The following is a 26706-nucleotide window of genomic DNA, read 5'->3' on the forward strand; positions in this document are numbered from 1 at the left end:
TAGGAGAACTTGAACGCCAAATACGGTAAGTTATGATTACCATTCCTCAAGAATTTCTTATAAAATCAGTTGATGCGATTCCTGGTTGACTTGAACAATTGATGACGCCTATATTGAATTTTATATAAAAATCCAGGCATTATACTTTTTTCTCATATTCATTAATTGTATGATATTTCAAAAAATAAATTGCATGTATTTTAAAATAGGGAGTTACTTTTCAATCACCCTGTATATACAAAGCAAAGATGCAGCTGTCGTCAATGGTTGATCACTAAATAAAACTAATGTCATAATTAATGCTGAAAACCATTTTTCTAAACAAATGTTTTACTTTTATAGACAAATGGTTGGAAGGAGAATTGACATGCGATTTATGGGCGGAAGCGTTGGGAGAAAAAACATCCAAGATGAGAACAATAATCGGAATAATCGAAAGCAGACAAGTTGTTTGCATTAAACTACAACAACAAAAAATGCTTGCTAGTTTTGTCTTTTGAATGCATCGCAAAATAATGTTTTGTGAAAATTAACGTAAAATATGAGAACTTTATTTTTCTGCAATGGCAAACAACGTATCACATCATATGAACAAAAGATATTCGCACATTATCAAAATATCACGATGCAAGGAGATGCTAACCATTCGTAATTATTGGGTTTTTATGTTAACTATAAAAAAATTTGATTAAAAACAATCATGAAACTTTTTTTTTTTTTTTGGTGGTGTGATTGCAATGAACGTTTGATTTGTGATAGGCACTTGAAAAATAATAAATTTCTTTTCTCTTTTGATTAATTTTCTTTGTCCTTGTTGGCTAACGAAGGCGCTACGTAGGTTTCTAGTTCTTCAAAATGCAGTTTCGTTCGGAGCAACTTGACTTCGGCTTTGTCCATTCCTTCTTCCAAGACACCGGGACAAGATATTTCCAAATTACCAGCATTTGCCTAAAACAAAAAAAATTTAAATAATGTAAATAACATATGAATGCAATGTCATGTTCGTACGTATGTTATCACCCTCCACCCATGAAACAAAAATATCAAATTCCAAAAATCATATAAATTGATCAAGTAGTTTTATTTTTAAATAAGAAAATCAAATTTCACAAGTAACATTGATTTTATAAACTAACTTTTTCTTTTTTCTTTTGAAGACATAAAAGTATTCTTTTTTTTAAATAAATAGCCGCAGTTGTGTGGAAGTGGAGTTAACAAAAACGAAACCTAAAATAAGTTTCTATATACTTGCCAACATCAAAGTGGACAAAAAGAGCCGCCCAATTTCACGAGGAGCTTTCCCAGCCATTAGCTTTGCTAAAGAAATATTTGATCCTTTCGGTGTGCAATTTAAGACCTTTATTCCGTAGACGTGTATATCAAAAGGTTCGCATGTTTCCTGTAAAAAAAAAAAAAAAAAATTTTTTTTTTTTAAATTAGTAAAGACAACATTTGACATGAAATAGTTATAGTCAGCTAACGTACTTCCTAAATTATACAGAGAAAAATAACACAATTAGTCTTCGATGTTTCTGAATTTTTGAGATGAGGATTCGTTATTCGTATTATTTGGATTCATCGGACTACTGTTCTCATCTTGAGTGTGATTTTCATGTTTTGGTCGATGTAACTTTCAACCTTCTTCAGGTGTATCTTGACCTGTGGCGCAGTGGTTAGAGTACTTGGAAAAATCAATTGTAAAAGTAATATTCTCCTGAAGGTTAAAGGTTCAATCCTCAGTGTGGGTAACCAAAAAATACAATTGCGAATTACTTAGGACCTCTATCCAGCATGGCTGATGGAACAAGAGCATGTTACCTTCGTGAAGTAAATAAAGGGTTCTGCTCAAAATTCCGTCCAAATTCCTGAGTTTGACAAGATACACCTGAAGAAGGTTGGAGGTTACATCAACCAAAACACTCAAGATGAGAAAAGTAGTCCGATGAATCAAAATAATACAATTAGTCTTTATTTGCACTTTTAATAACAAAATGTCTCTTCAATAAGTCTTTAAAAAAAAAATAAATAAAATAAAATAAAATTTCAATAATTCTTAAACAAAATAAGACTGCAAATTTTTTTCAATGATTATTTAAAAAACGAAAAAAAAAATATGATCAGAAAAAAGAGTACATGGACAAGCATGAGAGAGAAAAAAGCAAAGAAACTGATTTACCTTGTCACCGCTTCCGGTAGCAAACGCAACACAAGTTAAGAGTATGTTAGTTGACTATTACCATATTGTTACTGAAATCATTTTGTTTGAGGCAGTCTATCCTCATCTTAGCAGGTATCCCAAACGAAATTTTACTTTCATAGAAACTTTTGATGTACGCACATAGAATGTCACAAAACAAAGAATGATACTAAATTGCTAACAATTCAAAATTTGTTAGAAATAAAATTTTTTGTCATCTTGTGTTCTTTTAGTCGATTAATTTTCCGTATATTGTTATAGTTCCGTCAATGGAGAAATTATATGAGTTACGTTTTCATTAAATTAGAGATCGCAAATGTTCTCATCCACAAGCGATGAAGAAAAAATCTTTTTATATATACATGCACGTGGTGTGTTTACATGTGCAGGTCTTTTATTCTCTGCATTGTCGTCGCGTTTCATGAGTAACTGTGATCGTCTAGTCTTATCTTTGGCAAAATAAACGTGTCATTCATGAATGGCATAAGATTTTGCGGAGTTTCTTTCCAGGTTTTACTTGGAGAGAGAATTTACTTATGTAGGAGTTCTCATGCTCAAAAATTAATTTTACATAATTTTACTACTGTTACATAAATGTAACTTTATGTAGCACAAGCAAGGGGTACCCGGCATTGCCCGGGTGTTTTTCGGGGTATGTGAAAAAAACCCGAAGCGTTGACGCGCAGTTGGAAAATAGTAAAGTGTTTTAAAAAAAAAAACAGGTGCACGTTTTTGATTGACGATTTTGTGCGGGACAGTTTAGAATAAATCGATTTGTTTGTTTTTAAAAACCTGCTCCCTGTTTATTAGGAGGAGCGAAATGAAAGCTACAGTCTGATATGACGAAGTCGACATTGAACAAACTGGCTTTTGGCCTGTGAAGTCGAGTTTCGCTTTTTTTTATAGCGAAAACCGAATGTAACGCGTGCCGATGTGGGAAATGTGGAATAATTAACGTTTGAAAGTCAATAAAATTAAATAGACAGGCGAGCTCCGTGGGTAATTCTGAGATATTACAATTTATAGATGATATAAAAGTTTTAAAAAGTTGTGAACCGAGCAAGCGCTTCTTTGAAAGAAGCCTTTCGTGGACATCGAGGAAAAGCAAACATACATATACACATACATTTTCGCTTTATATATAGATTACAAGTTGATTTATCTTTTTTTTAAGATAATTGTTATTTTATCAACTTGCATGAAAAGAGCTATGTAAAAGATGCTTAAAACTGTTTGAATTATGCAAATACCATCAGTAGTTCAAAAGTTATGAAAATTTTAAGTGCCAAAATTTAGGCTTTTCTGTGGACATTTTTCTTTAGAAAAAGTGGGCCAAATTACAGACCTCAACATTTCAAGAAATTTGGTAATTTTGCCACCATTTATTTATTTTTCAAGCTATTCTCATGAAATTTAGCACTCTTATGTAAATTTATGTGCTCTTTCTGATTATGCAGTCTTTACCATAAGCCATGAATTATAAATTCAGATGCACAAATTTCAATTGTTTTTAAACTGGCACATGGTATCATACAGTGGGTGTCTATTTATGAACAAAACTAAGTATTATACTGGTATTTAAATATAGCTTTATTGTGAATCGGCATTTTCCTGCCTCCTCACCAAAGGGGAGCTTAATCTTGGGTGTAGCCATTGAATGCCTAAAGAGCATTCATGTCCGGTATTTACTACTCCCTTCAAAGAAAAAAAAAATTGAGTAGATATGAATTAATCTCAGAAATAAATCAAAGAAAATTTTTCATATAGATTTTGGATTTCTGTAAAAGATGGAAATTCCCATAGTCGACCAGAACTTATGCATTTTGGGACGAGTCCAATTTTCGATTTTATAAATCCTCTCTATCTGGCGCAAAATATACCCCTATTTTCTGAGATGCAACCATAAATCGTACTCTACATGAATCCTCAATGTAACTTTCACAGTACCAGGATACCAAGAATCCTGATAAGCAACAACTATATATTCACCAGTTGATGGTAATTTTTGTTATTCTAATTCTGTTGTTTTACTGAAAATTCAATTATGTAAACAATGAAATAAAACAGCAATTTTTTTTTTTTTTACCTTGTTTCCACCTTAACGTTTAAAATGATTACTTATACAGGTTTTAGGGTATGCTGAAAACGAATATCGCATTAAAATTTTCTGCAAATAAGTAGTTTTCCGGATATTAAGCAATGTCATTTCTTATGTTATCGCTGGTGGCCATCTTGGTATGCACAAGCGCGCAAACACAACCCCGAGAAACTATGCACAAACACACATACTAAGATGGCCATCAGCAAAAACGTAAGAAATGACATTGCTTAATATCTGGAAAACTTATTTGTGGAAATTTAAATGCGATATTCGTTTTCAGCATATCCAAAAACCTTAACAGGTAATCATTTTAAAGAAAAATATTAAGGTGGAAACAAGGTAAAAATTTACAAAATGCATCACAATGAAATTCTTTATCGAACTGCCGAATTATTATAATTAAAAAAAGTAAAAAATGAATCACAATGAAATTCTTTATCGAACTGCCGAATTATTATTATTAAAAAAAGTTAAAAAAAAAAAGAAAAAAAGGGTTTGTTTTAGAGATTCGAAAAATGGTCTTGACAATGAGTTAAAAATAAATTCAGTTTCACAATATCTTTTTTATTTAATTGTTAGGTGAAAGTACAGAATAGTTTAAAAACACTTTTCCTTCCCCATGTTAAGAATGGGTTTCTAAATAATAAGGTTATTATTTCAGCATGGTAGCATAAGTGCACAAGTATCTTATTTGTTATATATGTTTTTTTTTGGACTACTAAAAAACAATTCTACCTTAAGTACAAATAAGAAGTTAAACGCATGTACTTAGTATATTTTGTTGTTTTTTAACGCTTTTAGTGCATGTGTACTCGGGCGGTGGAGGGGGGGGTGGTAATCAAAACAAAAAACACAAAAAAAACTAACGTAAGGCAAACGAACGATGTTAAATGTAAAAATCTGAAAAACAAATACAAAAAAGAAAAACGAACGTAAAAAAAAAAAAAAAAAAAAAAAAAAGTGAAAATGGCTTAAATAAGCCTGTTTCAATATTAAAATAAAAAAATCGGTGGGTACCCGGGTGTTTTTGGGCGTGTGTGGTCGGTGGGGGGGGGGGTGTTAATGAAAACCTAAGAATAAGTGAAGTAAAAAAAAAAAAAAAAAAAAAAAAAACAGAAAAACGAACATTACATGAAAAATGGCTTAAATAACCCTGCTTCAAAATTTAAATTTAAAAAAAAAAGGAGACATCTCACACCACGATTTGAACCCAAAACGTTTAGATAATGACCCAACGCTCTAACTAGCAATACACATAAAAAAATTGAAATAGCTTGAAATATTTCAATATTGGTATGCATAGAAAGAGCTTGATGAGCTAAGAAAGAATCTTTTTAAATTCTTTAAATCTGATTAAAATTAAGGAAGTTATGGCTATTTTTGTGCCTCACACGTTTGGATATTTTTCCCTCTTTAAGACCATATGCGTTTCGTCACATTTTTTACACTACTTTTTCAGTAAAAATGTCATATCTTTGTTAAAACACAAGACTAAGAAATGAAATTTACCATATAAGTGTATTTTTGTACAAGGAATCAGAATATGCAACTGAAAATCTCCCAAAGTTTATGGTTTCCAAATAATCTGCAGTAAATGTGCATAAATATGCAGCAATTCCTTAAAAATGCCATGTATTCATAAACAGAAAAGAAGTTGGAGAACTCAAAGTTGAATTGTAATGTGCTTTATGTACAAAAAACTTAAATCTAAACATAAGACCATTTAAAAATGAATATATTGCAATATTTCTTTGGTATTATTGTAGATCAACACCTTCTGTTTAACCCCACTCAACTCCTTCTGACCACCCCTCCAAAATGTGATTCTACCTTTTTAGGAAATTATGTATAAAATGCCATGAAAAACTTTAATGAAAGATAAACAAATTATTTTAGAATTGAATATAAAATAATTTCCTATTACAGGTCATTCTAGCATTTTAGGGCAGTTAACTGTTTTTTTTTTTCTATGGGAAAATATGCATGCTTTTTTTTTTTTTTTAAGATGATTATGTGTAGTTTTAAGAGGGTTTCTATGCAATGAGAATATGGGGAGGGTTGCCATTCGGACTTTGAATTAATTGTAGGGCTAAGGAAAATTATGTGTGAACATACTGAAAACTTGACAGAGACAAAGCTAACAAAAACAATATTAGAGGGGGGAGCGGTTAGTTTCACAAAAATTTAATGTAAAATAATTCATCATTTCCTGGCCATTCTAGCATTTTAGGACAGTTAACCAATTTATTTTTATGTGTATTTTTCTTTAAGGAAGGATCTATTTTTTGTTTGTTTGTTTTAGATGCTTGTATGTGGCTTACAGAGGTATTTTGTTGGGGGGGGGGCTTGCCACTCGCACTTAGTGTTATTGTTAGGGTTAAAGAGTGTTTTAGGAGGAGACTTGCCACACATAATTTGTATTAGAGGTGAAGTTAAGAGAGCTTTTTTTCAAAAAGAGCGTTCAAAAATTTGTTGATTTCTATTTTTAGGCCGTTTATACTACGCTGGAGCAGGTTGTAAAAATATCTTTCGCTTAATAAGTAGAAAAAAAAAAAACCGAAATAAAAAGCTTCCTAATTGTAGTTTGATGTGTTTTCTAACTGCTTTTAAAATTTCAAGAATATTGATATAGATTTTGAGGGTTTGTATTACTATACACATAGATTCGAAAAAGTTGTCAAAAAAACAAATATATAACAAATAAATGTTATCAAAAGCAAGTTACTTTTCTACCTAACTGGATAATTTTTTAGTGTTTTTATTTAATGTAACATGTTTATTCAGCTTGAAAACAGTGTTTACCGATGTTTTGGAAAATTTAAAATGGCACCCGACTCTCTTGAAATGGTAAGTTTGGGGAAAAGAGTTAAAAATAAAAAAAGTAGACAAAATACTGCTAGAAACTCGCTCAATATATGTTACCGTGACATAGGCTGACATATATTCGGTGAGTTTTTAACAGTATTTTGTATAGTTTTTTTTTATTTTTAACTCCTTTTCTCAAACTTACCGTGTCAAAGAGAGTCGGGCCGGGCGCCATTTTTAATTTTCCACGGTAAATACTGTATTTTTTTCGAGCTGAATAAACATGTTACATTGAATAAAAACACAAAAAATATATCCAGTTTGGTAGAAAAGTAACTTATCTTGCCTTTGATAACATTTATTTGTTATATATTTGTTTTTTGACAACTTTTTCGAATCTATGTATAAACGAGATTTTGATACTTATTTTGATTTTGAAAAAACAAACATTTGTGGCTGTTCGCAGTAAAACATTGTTTTAATTCGCTGTTCAAAACTAATTTAAAGAATAAAAGTGCATGCAAGCTATATATCTACAAAAGTTTTTTTTTTTTTAACCATGTTTTTAAATTTGACGAGATTTGTGAGAAATTGCAACAGATTTATAATGCCGAATTGGTTAGGATTGTTGTTATTATATATTCTGAAAACCGAATAGTTCTAAACTAATGTTATTCTGATAACAAAATAGCTCTAATTAAACATAAGAACATTTATATTCATATTTTCATGTTTTTCTTAATTCGTTCTTGAATAAAAATTAAAGAACGCGTGTTTGTTTACAACTGTGTTATCGCTGATTCTACAGGCTGGAGCTGCTGCTGCTGCTTAAACTTGATTTGACCAAATTCGATAAATAGAAACAATTTTTTTTTTCGGGTAGGTCCTTTTAAATTATCAATTACCGCGGTCCTACTCAACATAAAACAATACTTTTAATTGATAAAGATAGTAAAAAGATTGATTTACTTACTACTGGGTGTCCGAAGAATTTTTTTTTCAAAATGTTCAATACTCGTCATATTAAAGTCTTATTTTTAACACGACAAAAAAAGAAATGGTCAAAAATATTTCGGACACTTGACAGTATTAAGATTAACACCTCTTCTAATTGGTTCCCAAATTTCATGACGAAATTCTTCATACAATCACGGTACGGACCTTTAGAAAACAGGGGGGGGGGTCATTACAAAACCTTACCGAAAACGCCATTTTATGACGTTCACATTTTTATCACTTTATTTGCTTAAAACTCTTAAAATATATAATGTACATTCATATTTATTAATTCATTTGAAAGTATATTCATTTCCGAACAAAATAGTAGTAATTTGAAGACTTGAAGTGCTTTGGTTTAAAAAATATGGCTATTTTAGTAGAACTACCTTGAAATCTGTGATTATCCAAAGCGTTTTTTCGTCCGTGTGTATTACTACTCTAACCAACCGAGCTCACACGACGTACATGAAATTTAGTCAGTTCTTCAACTATTTAAACTAAATCGGATCATGACATCATCTGACGCATGCATAGAACCGATTTTGTCATGAGAGGACGGTTTTGGTTGACCCCCCCCTCCCCCTGTAGAAAATTGTTGATTGGCCAATTTTTCGATATTTTTCGGGCGAAGGATGGAGCTTCAATATGATACCAAGTTTGTCAATTTTTGTTCTGTCTGTCGAAAGTTTTTAGCGGACACACAAACACACATACATACATACAAACACACATTTTCGCTTTTATATATATATATATATATATATAAATAACATTTTAAAGAAAATTCCGTGCAATTAATAATTATCAAATATTTACATAATGTACATGAAAATAATTCTGAAACTATTATCTATATGAAAATGGATGATATATGCCGATTTATCTTATCAATTTTGAAATATTCTTTGTTAACTTTGCTCGGTCGTAACTTTGTTTCCTGTGGTCGTGAAAAAAAAAAAAAAAAAAAAAAATAAATAAATAAATAAATAAAAGTCCAATAAAGATGGACTTCTTTGTTTATATAGCCTGTAAAATTTCAGCTATATCCAATCAAATTTACTTCCGTGCATGTGTATCCAACAAACGTGACGTATAAAATATAAACATTGAGAAAAAAAAAAAAAAAAAAACTTTCCCTGTTGTAATTTTTTTTACTGTTTTTCATTTTTAACTTAAAGCATAAAAACATTAAACGCATAAAAGAAAAATAAATTTTACATCATTAAAATGCTTATTCTATTCTCTTTCCATCAATATAATTCTTTTAAAAATTGACCAACAAATAAAAAAGATATGACTTGTTGATGCATATTAGGTATGTAATATTGCCGATGTCCACGAAAATACAGCAGACACTGGTAACGCTACTTTATGTTCGGTGAGTATCACTATATTTACCACCATTTTCACAACGGCCAGATGTGACACAAGGTTAATCATTAATATGGAGTAAGAAAGGTTTAATAATTGTTCACTTCTTAAAATTACTTTCTAACGAAATGGTTGACATGGAAACGGACATTGAAGTGATGTTAATCTTAGATTATTAACATTACTGGGCCGTGTTCCATCTGCAAGACTGATTTTTAAAATAGATTTTTTTTCTTGCTCAAAAGCATAACTTGTGTCAAATTCTCATATCGTCTGACACTTGTTTTTCTAGCGCGTTTGACCTTGCTTCTGCTTTATCACCCATCTTCTATTCAAACCTGAGAACAGTTCTGTTTTACAGATCTAGCTCATCCTGACATGGACTAATGTGACCCATATCAAAATTCATACTAGTTAACTCAAGTTGTACTTATGTAGGACCCTTCATGTGTAACAGTATAACTAAAAATGCTTACAAATGTATGTCTTCTTGTGGCAGATGAAAATCAAAATGGGAACAAGAATTATTAGATAAAACCGGCCGAAAAATTACAATATTTTTGGCATAATGATATTGTGTAGGACCATAAATATTTGGACGATTATATTTATAACCAGGTATGAAATGAATGAACCAATCAAGTACCAGAATCATTGTATAAGATATATTAAATCTCTTTGAATTTTTCACTTATAGTTTTTTGCGTTTGGATTACCTGAAATTCTTTACAAGTTAAAGCTTCTGATCGAATTGATATCGCCAATTTTTGCTTGTGACAACTACATTTAATATTCACAATTAGATAATTTTTCTATTACAAGAATGATTTTCCACTCAAGACCACTCAAAGAAAAAGAAAACATACAAAAATTAAACTAAAGTGCAACTTGGTTTATATAAGACCCATTTCAACAGTTAACACATTTAAAAAAAAAAATCATAATATGATTAGTAGAAATCAAGTTAGATTAAAAAAAAAAAAAAAAAAAAAAATCGGTACTTGTGCATTTAACGAACCAGACGTAACTCAGCATTTGCTCGGCTTTGTCCGACGCATGACGTCAACAGCTGGATAAAACCGAATGTTGCCGATTAAGCAGACGAGAATTTCGCTATTAATTGGAAGAGTGTCACAACTCAAGAAACGCTTATTTGAAGAGAGTTAAAAAAAAATTTGTTTTAAAAAGATAACTGACAAAATAATAATGAATATTACAAACCTTGCGGACCAGCTTCAGACCCCAGAGGCTGCACTAAACTTTTGCCAGCAACGGAAATTGTTGGCAGAAGAGAAAAGGTGTTTACATTTTGGCCAGGATTGTGTACTTGCAAAGAGAACAAGCCTTTCCGACGTTTACGGTTGGAGGTGTAGAAGTGTAACATGTCGTCGATGGACCTCCATTAGGATTGGGACCTTCTTCTCAAAATCCCGACTAACCATCGCATGTATAATAAAAATAATATACTTATGGGCGTTCGAGATGGCATCTACAAAAAAATCTCCATCGCGAATGTGGGTTACGTTCTCGCCACACAATTGTGGATTGGAAAAATTTCCTGCATGATATATGCAGGGACTATTTTCTTAGGAATCCCCGGCAGATTGGAGGCCCAGGCCATACAGTAGAAATCGACGAGTCCGTTTTTAACCGCAGAAAACACAACGTTGGCAGACTTCTGACACCGGTCTGGATACGACCCTGCCGAAAAGGAGGGTTTTCTTGATCACTGTACCAAATAGGAACGCTGAAACCCTCCTTTCACTAATAAATAAAAAGAAATCCTTGTTTCTGGCGAAAAAGAAATGTACAAATAATCCTTGTTCCCCCCCCCATGCTTTTTATTGCCCTTTTTTTTTTTTTTTAGACTTTTTCCATTTATTTGACATAAAAGGTTGCAAAAAAAAAAAAAAAAAAAAAAAAAAAAAAAATTAACTTTTACGTGTTTAAGACATAGACAATGATTTTTTTATGTTAAAAATTGAAAAAAAAAAACAGTTCAGACAAAAAAAAGTTTCCTATTATTTAACAAAAAAACTTGTTTTATATGTATTTATTTTGAAAACAGAAGACAATTTCAAAACAAAATACTAATAAAAAAAAAAGCATAAATGAACGGTAGGTTTTTGCTTTTTACTTATTTTTTTTTTTTATGTTTCTACATTTTACAATTTCATTGTACAGTTATTTTGTTGTAGCGTTGTTTTTATTTTATCGCCAACGCTCGGTTTTATCCGGCTGTTGACGTCATGCGCCGGACAAAGCCGAGCAAATGCTGAGTTACATCTGGTTCGTTAAATGCACAAGTACCAAAAAATCAATAAAAAACCTTCAAATTTGTACCATGTAAATATAGATGTAGACAATTTGATAATAACACAAAAAATTAATTCACTAAAGTTTAAAATTTGAATTTTGTGAACGACAACTCAAAATCCTATATTAAGTCCACCATATTGATGAGTGGGCCCTTTATTCTTTAAGAGGGAGATATTTTTATATACATATTGTATGCATTAATTTGAAAAACATCAAGGTAGAAATTTAATAACCATCACAAGAGAAACATTTATAAAGAGAAATAGTTAAATCTTGTTTACACTGAAATAACCTAAAAAACAAAAAAAAAAAACAAATAAAATGAACAAGTTATCACAAGTTGAAATTGCATACTAAACTCTAGGCTGGTTTGTGATAACCTTGTCTCGAGTTATTTTTTTAATGAGATATTGTTATTATATGTATGAGCATGCTTTCGTGTGTCTACTGCACCGCTGTGATAACACCATTTGTTGTGCCGGTCCAAAATTGTTATTTGATCTAGTCAGCCCTGACACAAAAAGATTTTCCCTCCAAAACAAAATCCAGAAGCCCAGTTTGTAAGCAAATGTTTTTTTTTTTCGGAGGGGGGGGGGGGGAAGAGAGAGAGAGAAGGAGAGAGAGGGAGAGGTTACACGTGGTATTCACTTTCTCAAGATTGAACGGCAGATTTGCCTGACCAGATCAAAACATAAATCCCATCTAACAGCCTACATAGCACTCAACCTGCCCTGTAGAATTAATATTTATTAGCCGGGTGGGGTGGGGGAAACAACAACAAGTAAATAGATACCCACAGATTTTTACCAGTTCAGGCTTCCTAAAGCTTATATAGTCAACTTCTGCCACCTGCTTACATCAAGCTCAATTCTGATTGGCTATCATACAAATGTGATGTAGATGATAACTTAATGCCATTATTTTAGTTCAAGCATACAATTACTAAAGGGGAGATAATTCTTTCAATACTCTAAAAAGATTTTTAAGTCATCTTCGTATTGTATTAAAAAAAAAAAAAAAAAAAATTGGTGTAAGTCCTAATTAAAAACACAAATAAAGAAAAACCTTCATGTACATAATCATGGAATGAAATGTCATATTCCAAAAATCATGTAAATTGATTAAGTAGTTTTTTTTTTAATTAAAAAAATTAAATTTTATGAGGAAGCGAGAACGTCTTGATTTGGCCATAAAAAATAAAAAGGGAGACAATTCAATTTCAACCACCTAGATCAAAATCAGCCTTGTAATCTCTATATAAATAAAATGAACTCATTTTTTCCCCGTCTGATTTTGACATTAATAGGATTAAAAATCAAGATATTTCATGCAAATATAATATGCACAAACGGCAGAACAATATCTGAGGTGTGTTATAGGCTTATTATTTCTCAAATTCCTCGATAATCTTAGATTTCTATACTTTTTCTGCTGAGAAGTCACGGCCAAAATCGGTTAAGATCAATAGAAGTGGTAAAATATTTTCTCTAATAAATTCCTCCTCCCCCTGCCACCACTTAACACCGTTTGGGGATCGTTCACAAGGAACAGTTGAGAAGAGAACACCAGTTTGGCTTCGTAGTTCTTTCATGTGAAGTTATTTAAAATCACTAAGCTAAGCTGCAGTGCTCTGTGGCGTAGTGGTTAGCGTGCTGGACAATTCACATTATATTTTCACGTTCGCACCGACCTACCGTAGTCGTTTTTTTTTTTTTTTTTTTCTCCTAAACAACTGGAATGGACTTTTCTTGGTGGCTGAACTGTTAACGTTGCAGATATTTTTTTTTTTTTTTTTTTTCACACTTTATTTTCCTACTTTAACTCATGACTCCGGGTTTGATCCTTCCTACTTACCTACCATAACATTTTTTTAACCCCCCCCCCCGTCCCGGAAACAAACACTCGGGCAACGCCGGGTACCCCCGCTAGTTACTAATAAAAGTGCTCAATAAAATCGTATAAAATTATTTTCTATACGTAAAAAAAAAAAATAAAAAAAATTGAGCAATTCATGATTTTTGGAATGTGACATTTTCATTCAGTGACGAGTATATGCACCATAAAGATTTTTTTGTATTTTTGTTTATTTTTAATTATGTTGAACTCTGGACAGGCACCAAAAAATTCTTTTATTGAATCTAAAAAAGATAAACGGACATTATTTTTGTTGCAATCATTTGTTTTGATACTCACCTCTTCTTTTAATTTCGGTATAATCCTTGCTTCCCATTCAGCTATTTTCTTGGACAGTTCTGTGATTTGTGCATATTTCTGTGCACCATCGTAAAATGCCTCCTAAGAGAGAAAAAATTAATTCATTTAATGCCTGAAAGGATGGTAAGCAGGATGGCAAGCATTAAACAGATACTACACCACACTCACATGAACTGAGCATTAAAAAAATTAGTACTACATTAATAGAAGTAATAGTATAACTTCAGCTTCAGACAGATACCAAATCTCCATTAGAAACCAAATAGTATCACTCCCTCCCATCTCAAGTTTTCTAGGATCAAATTGGAACCATACTTCACGGGCAATATAAATTGGAACAAATACATTGAGGACATTGCCAAGGCTGCTGCAAAGAAGGTGGACTCCTAACATGCTAGAAAATTACTTACACCTAAAAGTATCCTGTATCTCTACAAAATCCCCATTCGCCCATGTATGGAGTATTGTTGCCACATCTTTTTTTTTTTTTTTTTTTTTTTTTTTTACAAGGGAATCACCACTTATCAAGGCTCAGAGGCCACTTGAGGATAAGGGTTAAAGAGTATACAGTGGTCAAAAGGACAATATACAATATCGTAGTAATCGTTAGAAGTATAAATTTGGTAAAATTGGATTACTTAAGGGGAACGGCTCATCAAGAACTTGTTTACATTGGACTTGAAGATGGCCATATTGTAGTCAGCTGGAAAGCAGATAAACTGAAGAGAGTTCCACAGGTGTGCAGTTCTAAGAAAGACATTTTGTTCATGGAATCTACATTTAGGTTTAGGCACAGATAAAAAGTGGGGGAAATTATTTATAGCCAAACTTGATCTTGAGCATGTAGTACAATGGGGAAAGGAGTGGCTGGTTACTTTTAATGCATCTAAAACCAAGCTTCTCTCTTTACATCATCAACATTCTGATCCCCATCTGGCATCAATTGAAATGAATGGCTCTTGTCTTCAGGAGGCCTCAAGTTTTGACAAGCTTCTGGGCTTGACCATTACTCCTGATCTTAAATGGAACACGTACATCAAATCTGTTGCCAAGGCTGCTGGAAAAATGGTGGGATCTTTCTATTGATCCAGTAGATATCTCACTGCTAATGCAATTCTCTATCTATATAAGAGCCAGGTATGTCCAAGGATGGAATACTGTTGCCACATCTGGGCAGGAGCTGCTAGAAAGGACTTGTCCTGCCTTGATAGAGTTCAAAATAGACTTCGTAGCCTCGTAGGAGATGTCCTTTTCTCTTCCTTGCAACCTCTATCTCACAGAAGAGATGTTGCGAGTTTGTCTCTGATGTATCGTTATTTTCATGGAAAGTGTTCGACTGAGCTTCAATCTATGGTCCCCCCTCGCAAAACTTTCACAAGAAACACTCGTCTAGCTGTAAACACTATCAATAATTCCCCCCACTCTTTATCTGTGCCTAAACCTAAACGTAGATTCCATGAACAAAGCTTTTTTATTAGAACTGCACGCCTGTGGAATTGTCTTCCGTTTTCCTGCTTTCCGGCTGACTATAATATGGTTGTCTTCAAGTCTAACGTAAATAAGTTCTTGATGAGCCGTTCCATATAAGTTATCAAATTTACCAAACTTTCATTACTAATTATTATTATATTGTCCAATTTCTACTGTACACTCTTTAACCCTTATCCTTGAGTGGCCTCTTGGCCTTGATAATGTGTTGATACCTATGAAAAAAAAAAAAAAAAAAAAAAAAAAAAAGAAAAAGTCCAATGTGAACAAGTTCTAATTGAATCGTCCCCCTAAGTAATCCAAGTTACAAAATTCCCACTGTTTACTATGCTAAAATCACAATGACTAATGTATACCTATTAACCCTTATCCTCGAGTGGCCTCTGGGCCTTGATAAGTGGTGACACCCATGTAAAAAAAACAAAAAAAAAAAAAACAAAAAAAAAAAAACGAGTATTTCTCGTGAATGTTTGGCGCTATAAATCAAGCTGCAACCTCTATTCCAGTGCCGCAATGTTGCATCACTATGCTGATTTTTACAAATACTTAATGATGGAATGTGTTCTGATAAACACATTGCACTTGAATCCCCTAACAGCAAAATCCCTGTAGAAGTACCTAGATGCCAGAAAGATTTCTATACTAATAGCTTCTTCTTCCTGATTGCTAGACTTTGAAATTTTCTCCTGCTTCCCTGATTGTGCAGAAGTTCAAATGTCATGTGAACAGACATCTCGCTCATCATATGTCTTGTTTTGGGTGAATAAGAGAAAAAAAAAAAAAAAAAAAAAAAAAAAAAATCAAAATCAACAAGGAGAGTAACTAATTTTTTCATTGAAGAATATAAAGTTATCTCCCTTAAAATAAAATAAAAATCTTTTCTATTAAGTTTTAAAAATGTTTAAAAAAATAGAAATTAAAAATTAAAATGATTTCACTGTATCCTGGGCAATACTGGGTAAGTGTATCTAATTATTTATAAAACCAAAACCTGAATTATTACTTACGATGTGTTTTTGCACTAATTGTTCGTAACTGGTGGCAGGTTCATCATTCTCCCGATCATCTATATTAAAATAAAATAAAAGTACTGATTATCCTCCATTCTACAATAAAGGACGGTTATAGTCAGCTAACGTCCTTGCTAACTTCTGGTGTGGCTGCTACCAGAAGCGGTGACAAGGCAAATCAGTAGTCAAAGTAAAAAAAATATAAATGTATATATAAGAGAAAAAAGAAAAAGAAAAAAAAAGAGAAAAGAAAAGAAAAAAAAGAAAAAAGAAAAGGAAAAAGAAAAGAGAAAAGAAAAAAGAAAAGAAAAAAAGAAAAAGAAAAAAAGAAAAGAAAAAAAAGAAAAGAAAAAAAAGAAAAGAAAAGAAAAAAGAAAAGAAAAAAAAGAAAAGAAAAGAAAAAAAAGAAAAGAAAAGAAAAAAAAGAAAAGAAAAGAAAAAAAAGAAAAGAAAAGAAAAAAGAAAAAAAAAGAAAAGAAAAAAAAGAAAAGAAAAAAAAGAAAAGAAAAAAAAGAAAAGAAAAAAAAGGAAAGAAAAGAAAAAAAAGGAAAGAAAAGAAAAAAAAAATAGAAAAATCAACAGCTGGTGCTTTCTTCAGAAAAAAAAAGAAAGAAAAAAAAATGAGTTTTTTTTTTTTTTTCACGTATGAAATGAATTTGGTTTTGGTTTAGTTGTTTTAGTCATACAACCATTTTAGGTTATTTAATGCCGAATCCAGTAATTTTGAAAAAAAGTTTTATGCTTCAAATCTTCATGTTGTTTGGTTTGGTTGTTTCGTAGAGGAAAATTGTTTTTTGACGTTGCAGAACATGATTGAGTTTTGTAAAGAGAAAGAGAAGAAAAAAAACCCTAATAATATCAATGTTTGATGCAGGAAGCCAGGATTTTCAGAGAGGGAGGGAGGGGGGAGTTATAGTGTGGCTAGCGAGAGTAAGAAGAAGGCCAATGCATATGACAGTGTAATGTCACTTTCTGATTAAGTTGTAGGTATAGACAGCTTCCGGTATTCAACCATGTGGTCATGCTAATAGGCAAAAAAATATGGCTACCAATATGTGTTACCGATTGTCCATGTATGTTCTAAAGAGAAAGAACAATTCTCCATTTAGATAATAATTATTATAATTGCATATTGGGAGAATTTTAATCTAATGAACTAGTTTTTGAACCTTTAATTTCTATCAGAGAAAGTTGAATATTTCATTTTATTTATTTATTTATTTTTTTTTTACTGCAAAACAAACAATTTTTATGCAATATTTTTCAGTCCGTTCTTTTAATAATAAACAAAACTTTTCACTGAGTATTTTCAAATATAGTTAGCATTTTTCACAGCAGTTTTTTTTTTTTTAACGATCAGTGAATTTTTAATATTTTAGTACCGGGCATAATTTATTTCTTTGAAATATATTTAAAACTTCAAGTTTTTGTTTTTTATAACATTTTAACTGTAAATAATTTACAGACGGGTTTGTTTTACTATACATAGATTCGAAAAAGTTGTCAAAAAAACAAATATATAACAAATAAAATATATTCATAAACATTGTATGATTTTCAAAGCGATTACACGTTTTAAAGCGAGTAAAACCACTAAAAACCTTTCCAGATAGGTAGAAGAGTAACTTATCTTGCTTTTGATAATATTTATTTGTTATATATTTGCTTTTTGATAATTTTTTCGAATCTATGTGTACAGTAATACAAACCCAAAATTTAATTTAACTTGGAAATAATATTTAAAATATACGTCTGTACACTGCACAAGCACCCTTATTATTATCGTAATAATAATAAAAAACTGGTATAGATGACATCGACTGGTGTCACTAATTGTGAATGGTTAGGGGAAGATGGAAAGACCGAGGTGGGAGAGTACTAACCACTCCACTGGAAGTGTGCAGTTCAAATCTGGTACCTTGGGGAGACATTTTGTTACCCAAACCCCAGGAAACACCAATGGCTGATGCCAACGAGAAATCAATGATAACGGCTGTTGCGATAACATGCAATCATCTGCACAAGTGGTCAAGAGGTGGAGAACATTGGAAATCTGGGGAGACTTGTTGTCACTTGGTCTTCAGGGAACACCACAGGTTACTGCCAGTGAGCGATCACTGATGATGGCCGGTGAGACATCTAATACGCTACAAATTTTGATGAAAAACATGGGGAAAAAATGGACATAGAAGAACAGAAAACCGAAACTTTAAATATAATTTCTGTGTTTAAAGTAATAGTTATTTAAATATTTCAACATATCTTGTGGGCACAATCCAGCTTCCCAATAAGGAGCACTCTGGATAGGAACAAAAATAAAAAATTATCTCAGTCATGAAAGATTTCTCCTCCACCGACCGAGGACAGAAAAGATAAAGTGTAGCATCAAAACAGATACTACACTGATCTTGTTCCGAAGGCCAAAAAATATTTGTTTAATGCTTCTTTAATTGTTTGTTCCCTAAATTCATAATTCAGTTTTATCAGTATTAAATTGTATATTGCTTTAAAATTATTTAATAGATAATATTTATATTTTATATTGAATAAAGTTCAGTTTCAGTATTAATCGAACTGTGTTCCTTTTTCTTTTTAAAAAATGTTTTATTGCTCTTTTTCAAATGGTCCTCTGAGTCTTGACAAATCTTACCTACATTGCTTGCAGACATTTTTCAGTTAACAGGCCTTCTTCTTACTCTCGGTGGCCGTGGTTGTAGTTTATTTTTTTTAAGGGTAGGCTATTTGGTCAGTCAGTATTGTAACTCCCTCCTTCCCTATTTTTGTTTAACAATTTTATGTATTTATTTTTAATGGAAATCGCTTGAGACAAAGCATGAAACCACTTTATGTAAGGAACTAACAAGAACAACAGATGATTATCACAAAGTCAGGAGATGCTTATTAAACAGTCTTGAAAAACACTAAAGCTGTAGGTAGGAGACAGTGAGCAGGAAGAGAATTCCACAACCTTGCAGTTCTTGAAGGGTTTTACTTTGTGGCTAGCCTCTTTGGAGTCCAAGCGATCGAATGTTGATGGTGAGGCCTCTTTCAGACCTGGTTTGTATGGAAGTGATTCTATCTTCTTTTCCCTTTTTATTATTAGGATTAGCTCCTTACATTAAATGGCTTCATGCATTGTCAGGGGTGACTTGCATAAAAAAAAAAAAAAAATGGTATTTAACAACTGCAACAGAACCGGATATGACTACTTACCATTAACTATTGGTTCCACCTCATCATTAAAAAGATCATCTTGCCAATTAAGCACCAGGCCAACATCCTCATCTTCATCATTGTCATCTCCGTCTCCACACACACCACCTTTATTATGGAAAACAAAACAAAAATCACGTATTGGCTTTTGATCCAAATCAATCTTCCTAAGAAGGACATAAAAGTGGTGCAAAGCTGTTTTGGGGAATTATTATTATATAAAAACGTTACATAATTTCACTTCTCCTTGACCTGATGCTTTTTCTTGAAGTTCCATTTTACCCAGGACATTTATATTTCTGTTTCTGTGGATGGCCATCGGATTGGAAATTTTCCTTCATTAGATTTTTCCGTTTTTCCCATTGGATTTTTATCATATCATATCCTTCTTCTCCCTTTTTCCATTGCTTTCCCAATCTATTTGAATCCCTACAAACTGTCTAAAAACTGTTAAATGACTTTTTTTTATGCAAATATGAAAAATTTCATATTGCTTGTTTCGTGTGATGCATTAACCTGCAAAATTCATTGTATATTTTGCAAGACTCTTCTCTTTGATGAGAAGAATCGCTCTCTCCGAAACTCCATAGAATAAGAGTTTTTCTTGTTTTATTTGTACTCCTTGTCGAATAATAAAAAATTTGTATACCATCCTTATAGGTTTATAAAGGCTTTTGAAAATTTGAATAAATTTTCAATATCAAGATTTTTATTGTGTGCGTGTGTGTACACACACACACACACACACACACACAGTGGGACCTTTAGACATGAAAGACTGCTTACGAAATTTTCAACTTAATGAAAGTTAATGTGAGAACTTTTTTATCTCTGCATACAAAAATTTTTTTCAGGATATGAAAGATATAAGTGACAGAAAAACTATTATTTTTTTTTTAAACCAGAGTTTTATTCGATTTAAAATTATTTAAGTAATTTTCTAGAAATATTTGTGTTCCACTGTATATATAAATTACAGAGATAAATATTATCTTTATATTATATCAAGATAAAAGAAAGCTCAATATATTAGAGCAATTAAAAAACAAGAAAAAAATTGATGAAAATAAAAACTGAATAAATTACAATATTTATTAATCCATTAAAAATGCATACAAGAGATTATAATAAAGAAAAATCCTTAACCCATAGATTTTCAAAGAAACACTTTTCATCAGATGAGAAACATTTGTAAAAAATGTATCAGTTATCAACATAAATTTGAAAATATTTAAAATAATGTATTGTGGATGCAAAGGTATTTTCAATAGAAAGAAAATAGAATAAAAGAGTGAAAGTCAAAAAAATCAATCAATTAATGAAGTTGTACTCTGTAATTATCCAATTGAGCAAACAAAGGGAAATAACTTTGGAATAATGAATACAGAGTTACTTAAATTTTCTCTAAAAATAACGTCACTTTGAAAATCCTTCGTGTTAGAAAAAAAAAAATTTTTCAAACGAATTGAATTACATTTTTTATTCAAGTCTAGAGCTCAACCTAATTCATAGACAGAAATCCTTTATGATGTATGAAACGTAAATATCATATTCCAAAAATTATATAAATTGATCAAGTAATTTTTTTTAAAGAAAATCAAATTTTATGAGAAAATGAGAACGTAGTATCTTGATCTGCAATTTTTAATAAAGAGAGACAACTAAATTCGAACTACTGAGATCAAAATCAACCTTGTAATGACTACATTTACTATCAAAATTGTTAAAAATTGTAAAAAAAAAAAAAAAAAAAAAATTTCTTACGATTTTCTATTTATATAAAAAAAACTACTCGCCAATCTTTCACAAAAAACACCCGTCTTTCACCACTGTCAATAATTTTCCCACTCTTTATCTGTGCCTAAATCAAAACGTAGTCCATGAACAAAGCTTCTTTTTTAGAAATGCATGCCTGTGGAACTCTCTTCTGTTTGCCTGTTTCCCCACCTGACTACAATTTGGATGACTTCAAGTCCAACAAACAAATTCCTGATAAACTGCCCCCTTAAGTAATCCAATTTATCAAATCACCATTGCTAATGATTACTATGATGTTATCCCATTAATTACTGTACAAGCAATAACCCTTATCCTCGAGTGGATCCTTGGCCTTGATAAATGGCGACCCCTATGTACCCCCCCCCCAAAAAAAAAAACAAACAAAAAAACAAAAAAAAAAAAAAACACTTGTGTATAAGTTGAATTTCTGGGAGACGATTTTAAGATTATATTTTGGTGGGGTCAACTTATACATAGATAATATTTTTGAAAATGTTAAAGAGTGACTTGGCACTCAATCATAATATAGAAAACGACATTTTGTTTGTGCATTCGGTATATACCGGTAATCCTAATAATTAATTGCATTCCTTTCGAATCCCACTGCAGAGTGTTTGCCAGGATGTAAGCACATGCACGGTTTTTCAGTGGAAGACTTAATAATAATTGGAATAGCTCTTGCAATGTTCTCTAGACATGGCTATAGGCCTAAGTTCGATATGATGCATTTGGTGATGATATGACGGCTTTTTTAGTTGGTTGAGAATTGTAGTGTTTATGATATGTTCTTTTTTTTTTTTTTTTTTTTTTTTACACGGTGGTTACCACTTATCAAGGCCCAGAAGCCACTCAGGGATAAGGGTTATTGCAAGTACAGTACGTTAGTGTGGAGATTTAATGAAGTGTTTACTTAAGGGGGCGGTTCTCCTCTAAGTTCAACAAGTTTTAACAATTTAATGATAACTATTTAATGGAACCATTTAATGGCACTTAACGCACCCATTCACATTATTATGGTATATTATGGCTCGTGCAATGTATGTGTTTACGTTATTGTGGCACACAACATAAATTATGTCTAAAAACAGTAACTGTGTCTGGAATCTACAGCATTTCATTGGTCAGAATGTCTGATTTGCAACATTTGTATTCGTTGCATGAAAGTGTGCAGCGAGTTGGTTCTATATATAAAAATTGAATAGACAACACTTGTGTAAATGCATGTATTATCGCTTACGGATGCAGAGAAACAATTTATAATATATCTTACAAAAAAAAATACCAAAAAAAAATTATCTGTGCAAGAAAGAACCATGAGACGACCTATTTAACTTGTCTAGTATCTACAGTCGACTTATACACAGGTAAAAATGACAATTTTTGGTCTTAAAATGCACATCGACTTATATACAAGATCAACTTATACACAAGTAAATACGGTACTTCATGCACTTTTTTGGCACTTTCGTTCAATGACAGGCTTTTTTGGCACTTTCGTTCAATGACAGGCTTTGTGTAATTTTTGTTGTTTTTAAATTATCTTGAACTCTGAACTTTCACCTATATTTTTCTTGTAAACAATCCTGCATAAATGAAAATGTTATAGTTAAAAATTTATGTAAATTAATAAAGTATGCTTTTTCTTTAAGGAAATCAAATTTTATGAGGAAACGATAGCATTGTATCTTGATCTGCCATATTTAATAAATAAAGTGAGACAATTCAAACTACCAAGATAAAAATCAGGCTATGATTACTATTAAAATCACTAAAGATTGTAAACAAAATGTTTTTTCTTTATATATAAAAAAAAACAAAAAACAAAAAAACAACAACAAACTCTTTAATTAATTGATATGATCTTTGGAATATGACATTTTCGTTGTGTGATGGGTATGTACATCATAAAAATTTTGCTGTATTTTTTTTTTTTTAAATTAGGTTGAACTCTGGATTTGCACCCATTTTTTCTTGTGAAGAACATTGCATAAAAAATAAAACTGACAAACCAGAAAGCATTTATTTTGTAGAACAAACGCTAATGATAATCAAAATAGACTAACTTTATACCTATACTAGCATATGTATCCGGCGTTGCCCAATATTAAACGTAATGTTAAATTCTTAAAAAAAAAAGAAAAAAAAAAAAAGAGACAGAAAGAAACTGAGACATGTGCATGTGAATATTGTTTTTTTTCTCGGTACTTGTACAGTTTAATCAAGACATTAAAAAAATGAAAATATCGAAAAAAGGTTATATTGTACACATCCGTTTTGGACTGAAGATCTCCGAAAAAAAAAAAAAAAATCCACTTAATTTGATTGAATAGTATTTTTTACAGCGTTTTTATGAGAGCGTGTTGAAGTCAGCCATTATGGAATTTATTGAAAACACCACGGGGAGATAACTCCAGTTAAAGCGTTGACACTCCCTCCCCATCTTTAATACTAGCTTTTCTTCCTAAAAATCGAACCTTTTGCTCGGTATCATAACAAATAGTTTTTTTGCTGTAAAAAAGAAAACTACTTGATGAAATTAAGTGAAATTTTTTTCGAAGAACTTCATTCCATAATTTAAACTTTTTTTTTTTTTTTTTTTTTTTTTTTCGATATTTTCATTTTTTAATGTCTTGATTAAACTGTACAAGTACCGTTTTTTTTTCTAACAACACTTCACTTGTAAGTAAAGTAAAAAAAATATTCAAACTGAGATCGAAACCAAAACCTGAAGACAGCGAGTCAAGTATGATAGCCACTAGACCAGCTTGACACAATCTTTAAGTGTTTTCAAACCTACTTATAACATAAGGAAGCTGTCATGTGAACGATAATTCACACATGTGCAATCATGAAACCAATAAAAAATCTGATGACCCCCCCAAATACCAATTTTTCAATTTTGACCCCTTAGCAGCTCTTTTTCCGAATAGAAATTGATTAAAAAGTTTTCCACATGTCTGAATACCGTATATACTAAATTTTAAGTCTGTAGATCTAAAATTCATTGAGTATATAGGTTGAGAGTTGTCCTAACACATTCTCACTTTTATAGATATATAAATATCTTTATGACAACCAGTTGAAATATATTCAACTAAACAATGTCTAAATTGGGATGCAAATGTTTATAATTTTCTAACCTAATGTGTAAAGCTACAAATACTTACCTGCAACAATATCAACGTTTTCTTCTTGGTGATTCTCACTTTCAAGAATTTGTTGTTCCAGGATTGTCTCCTTTTGGAAAATTGAAAATAAATAATTTAAAAAAAAATAATTTTTACAAATGAAAATACAAATTTTAAGAGTACATAAAGAAATGAAATGATAGAAAGAAATGAAAAAGAAAATTGAAATAAAAAACTAATAATGGACTGAAAAAGAAAAAAACAAAAATGGGCAGAAAAAGTATTTTACAAAGCAAGAACCCCCCCCCCCCCCAAAAAAAAACCCAAATAAAACTCAAAAGAAGAACTAAAAGACAGAAAAAGCATTAAAAGAAATATAAAAAAAAATGGAAAAACTGAACAGAAAAGAAAAAAAAAAAAGAAAAAGGCAAAGTAAAAAGGAAAATAAAAACGATAAAAGACAGTAAAAGTATTGAAAAACAAAGCAGAAAAAAATAAAATAAGTATTGGGGTAAACAAAAAAGAAAAGGAAAATTGAGGGAAAAAAGAATTAAAAACAGCAAAAAAGAAAATAATCAACTGAAAATTGAAAAAGAATTAAAGAGAAAAATAGAAAAAATGACAAAAAGAAAAGGAATTAAAAAGAAAAATAGAAAGAAAAAATGACAAAAAGAAGACAAAGTAAAATTTTTATGAAAAAAAAAGGTGGGGAAAAAAAACAAAAAAACAAAACAAAAAATACAAAAATAAAAAAAGAACAAAAACAATAAAAAAAAAAAAACAATACAAAAATCAAACTGACCATTGCATTAATTTCGATTTTCTTTTTTGCTTGCCGCTCAGAAAGTTTTAACCAACATGATTTTTCAAACTCTGGTAAACATGATTCCTGCAGCACTTTTGGGATTTTCTGTTTATATGAGAACACTGATGCAAAAAAAACAAAAACAAAAAAAAACATTAAAGTTGTTACTTTTTATTATTAGCAGTAGTTCGTACACATTAATTTCTTTAATAATTCACAAAACAAAATATTTTCTATTGCTACAATTTTGTTGTAATTTTTAAAAATCACTGAGAATTTCTATATTAATAAGATTCTCGTGCGTCAGTGTTTCTTGCCTTGATGTTTCACACATTTTTTTTTTTTTTACTACTAAATAAATATTTATTGAAATAAAAAAAATGGTATAGTGTATTAAAAGTTTTGTTAAAAATTCTATTAAAAAAAATAATTGAGATGCTTGCACAGATTAGTGCTGTTTTAACATCAACACATTTCAGGTGAAAACATTACATACATATCTTAAATTTATTGACTCAAGATTGGAAATTCTAAAAGTTTCGTCTTTGTCTCAGAGTGACTGATAAGTGGAAATGAATTACCCTCTTGAGCATTTCCTGATTGCGTATCCTATTTCCGATTGCGTTTGTATTCCTTCGTGCATTACTTCCCCTATTATATTGATTAATAGTTTTTTTTAACTTCAAACAATTTTTCCCCTTTTTTTATGACTCACTTCCTAGTTCTCTGTAGGAAAGGATGTCCACAGTATCACAGTCATACACGATGGCAAACCAATTGCAATTCTATTGTCAATACCTGACGACCTATAGACATGAGACCTCAACCAAGTCTTCCTTGATGGTTGTTGTCCAGATCCGTGGCAGAGAACAGCAATTGGGACACTGCCGATCCGCCAGTAATGGAAGATATAGCATAGGCATTCATTGTCAAGAACCTTAAACTTCCACCAATCATCAAATCAAAAAACAAAATGGTTTAAAAGATTTAAAAAAAAAAATAGTTCTTGGTTTCAAACTTACGCGTTGATGCAATGAATTCCCCGATCAAAACCATGTCGTCCATTTTTTTCTCTTCTGGCACTCTTTTCCGTTTCTTACTTTTGTTTTCATTAAGACAATTTGGAATTCTAAAAGTTTTGCCTGAAATAGTAAGAAATAAAAGTTTCAGAAAAATGAGGACAATAATTTACCCCCCCCCTTCATATCTAATGAAGAATTCAAGGCGCTTTTACACTATTAGAACGAAACTTCGGAAATCGTAAAACTGAATTCCAC

At 31.2% G+C, this 26706-nt stretch overlaps 1 protein-coding gene across 2 annotated transcripts in view; it reads right to left on the minus strand.

The window, feature by feature from the left end:
- Window positions 1-778: 778 nt before the first annotated feature.
- The window catches only part of LOC145265474 (condensin-2 complex subunit H2-like), an 82272-nt gene continuing 56344 nt past the window's right edge, over window positions 779-26706 (minus strand). For both annotated transcript variants that reach the window (XM_080121342.1, XM_080121341.1), the window contains exons 12-19: window positions 26452-26571; window positions 25427-25551; window positions 24664-24733; window positions 19718-19825; window positions 16502-16560; window positions 13986-14087; window positions 1253-1399; window positions 779-948 (exon numbers count right to left, since the gene is read on the minus strand). In XM_080121342.1, the coding sequence (XP_079977468.1) occupies window positions 796-948; window positions 1253-1399; window positions 13986-14087; window positions 16502-16560; window positions 19718-19825; window positions 24664-24733; window positions 25427-25551; window positions 26452-26571 (884 nt within the window). In that variant the 3' untranslated portion in view covers window positions 779-795. The remainder of the gene's footprint in view (window positions 949-1252; window positions 1400-13985; window positions 14088-16501; window positions 16561-19717; window positions 19826-24663; window positions 24734-25426; window positions 25552-26451; window positions 26572-26706) is intronic.

This window comes from Euprymna scolopes, chromosome 40 (genome assembly GCF_053919585.1).
Source record: "Euprymna scolopes isolate OS-2025 chromosome 40, ASM5391958v1, whole genome shotgun sequence".
NCBI lineage: Eukaryota > Metazoa > Mollusca > Cephalopoda > Sepiida > Sepiolidae > Euprymna > Euprymna scolopes.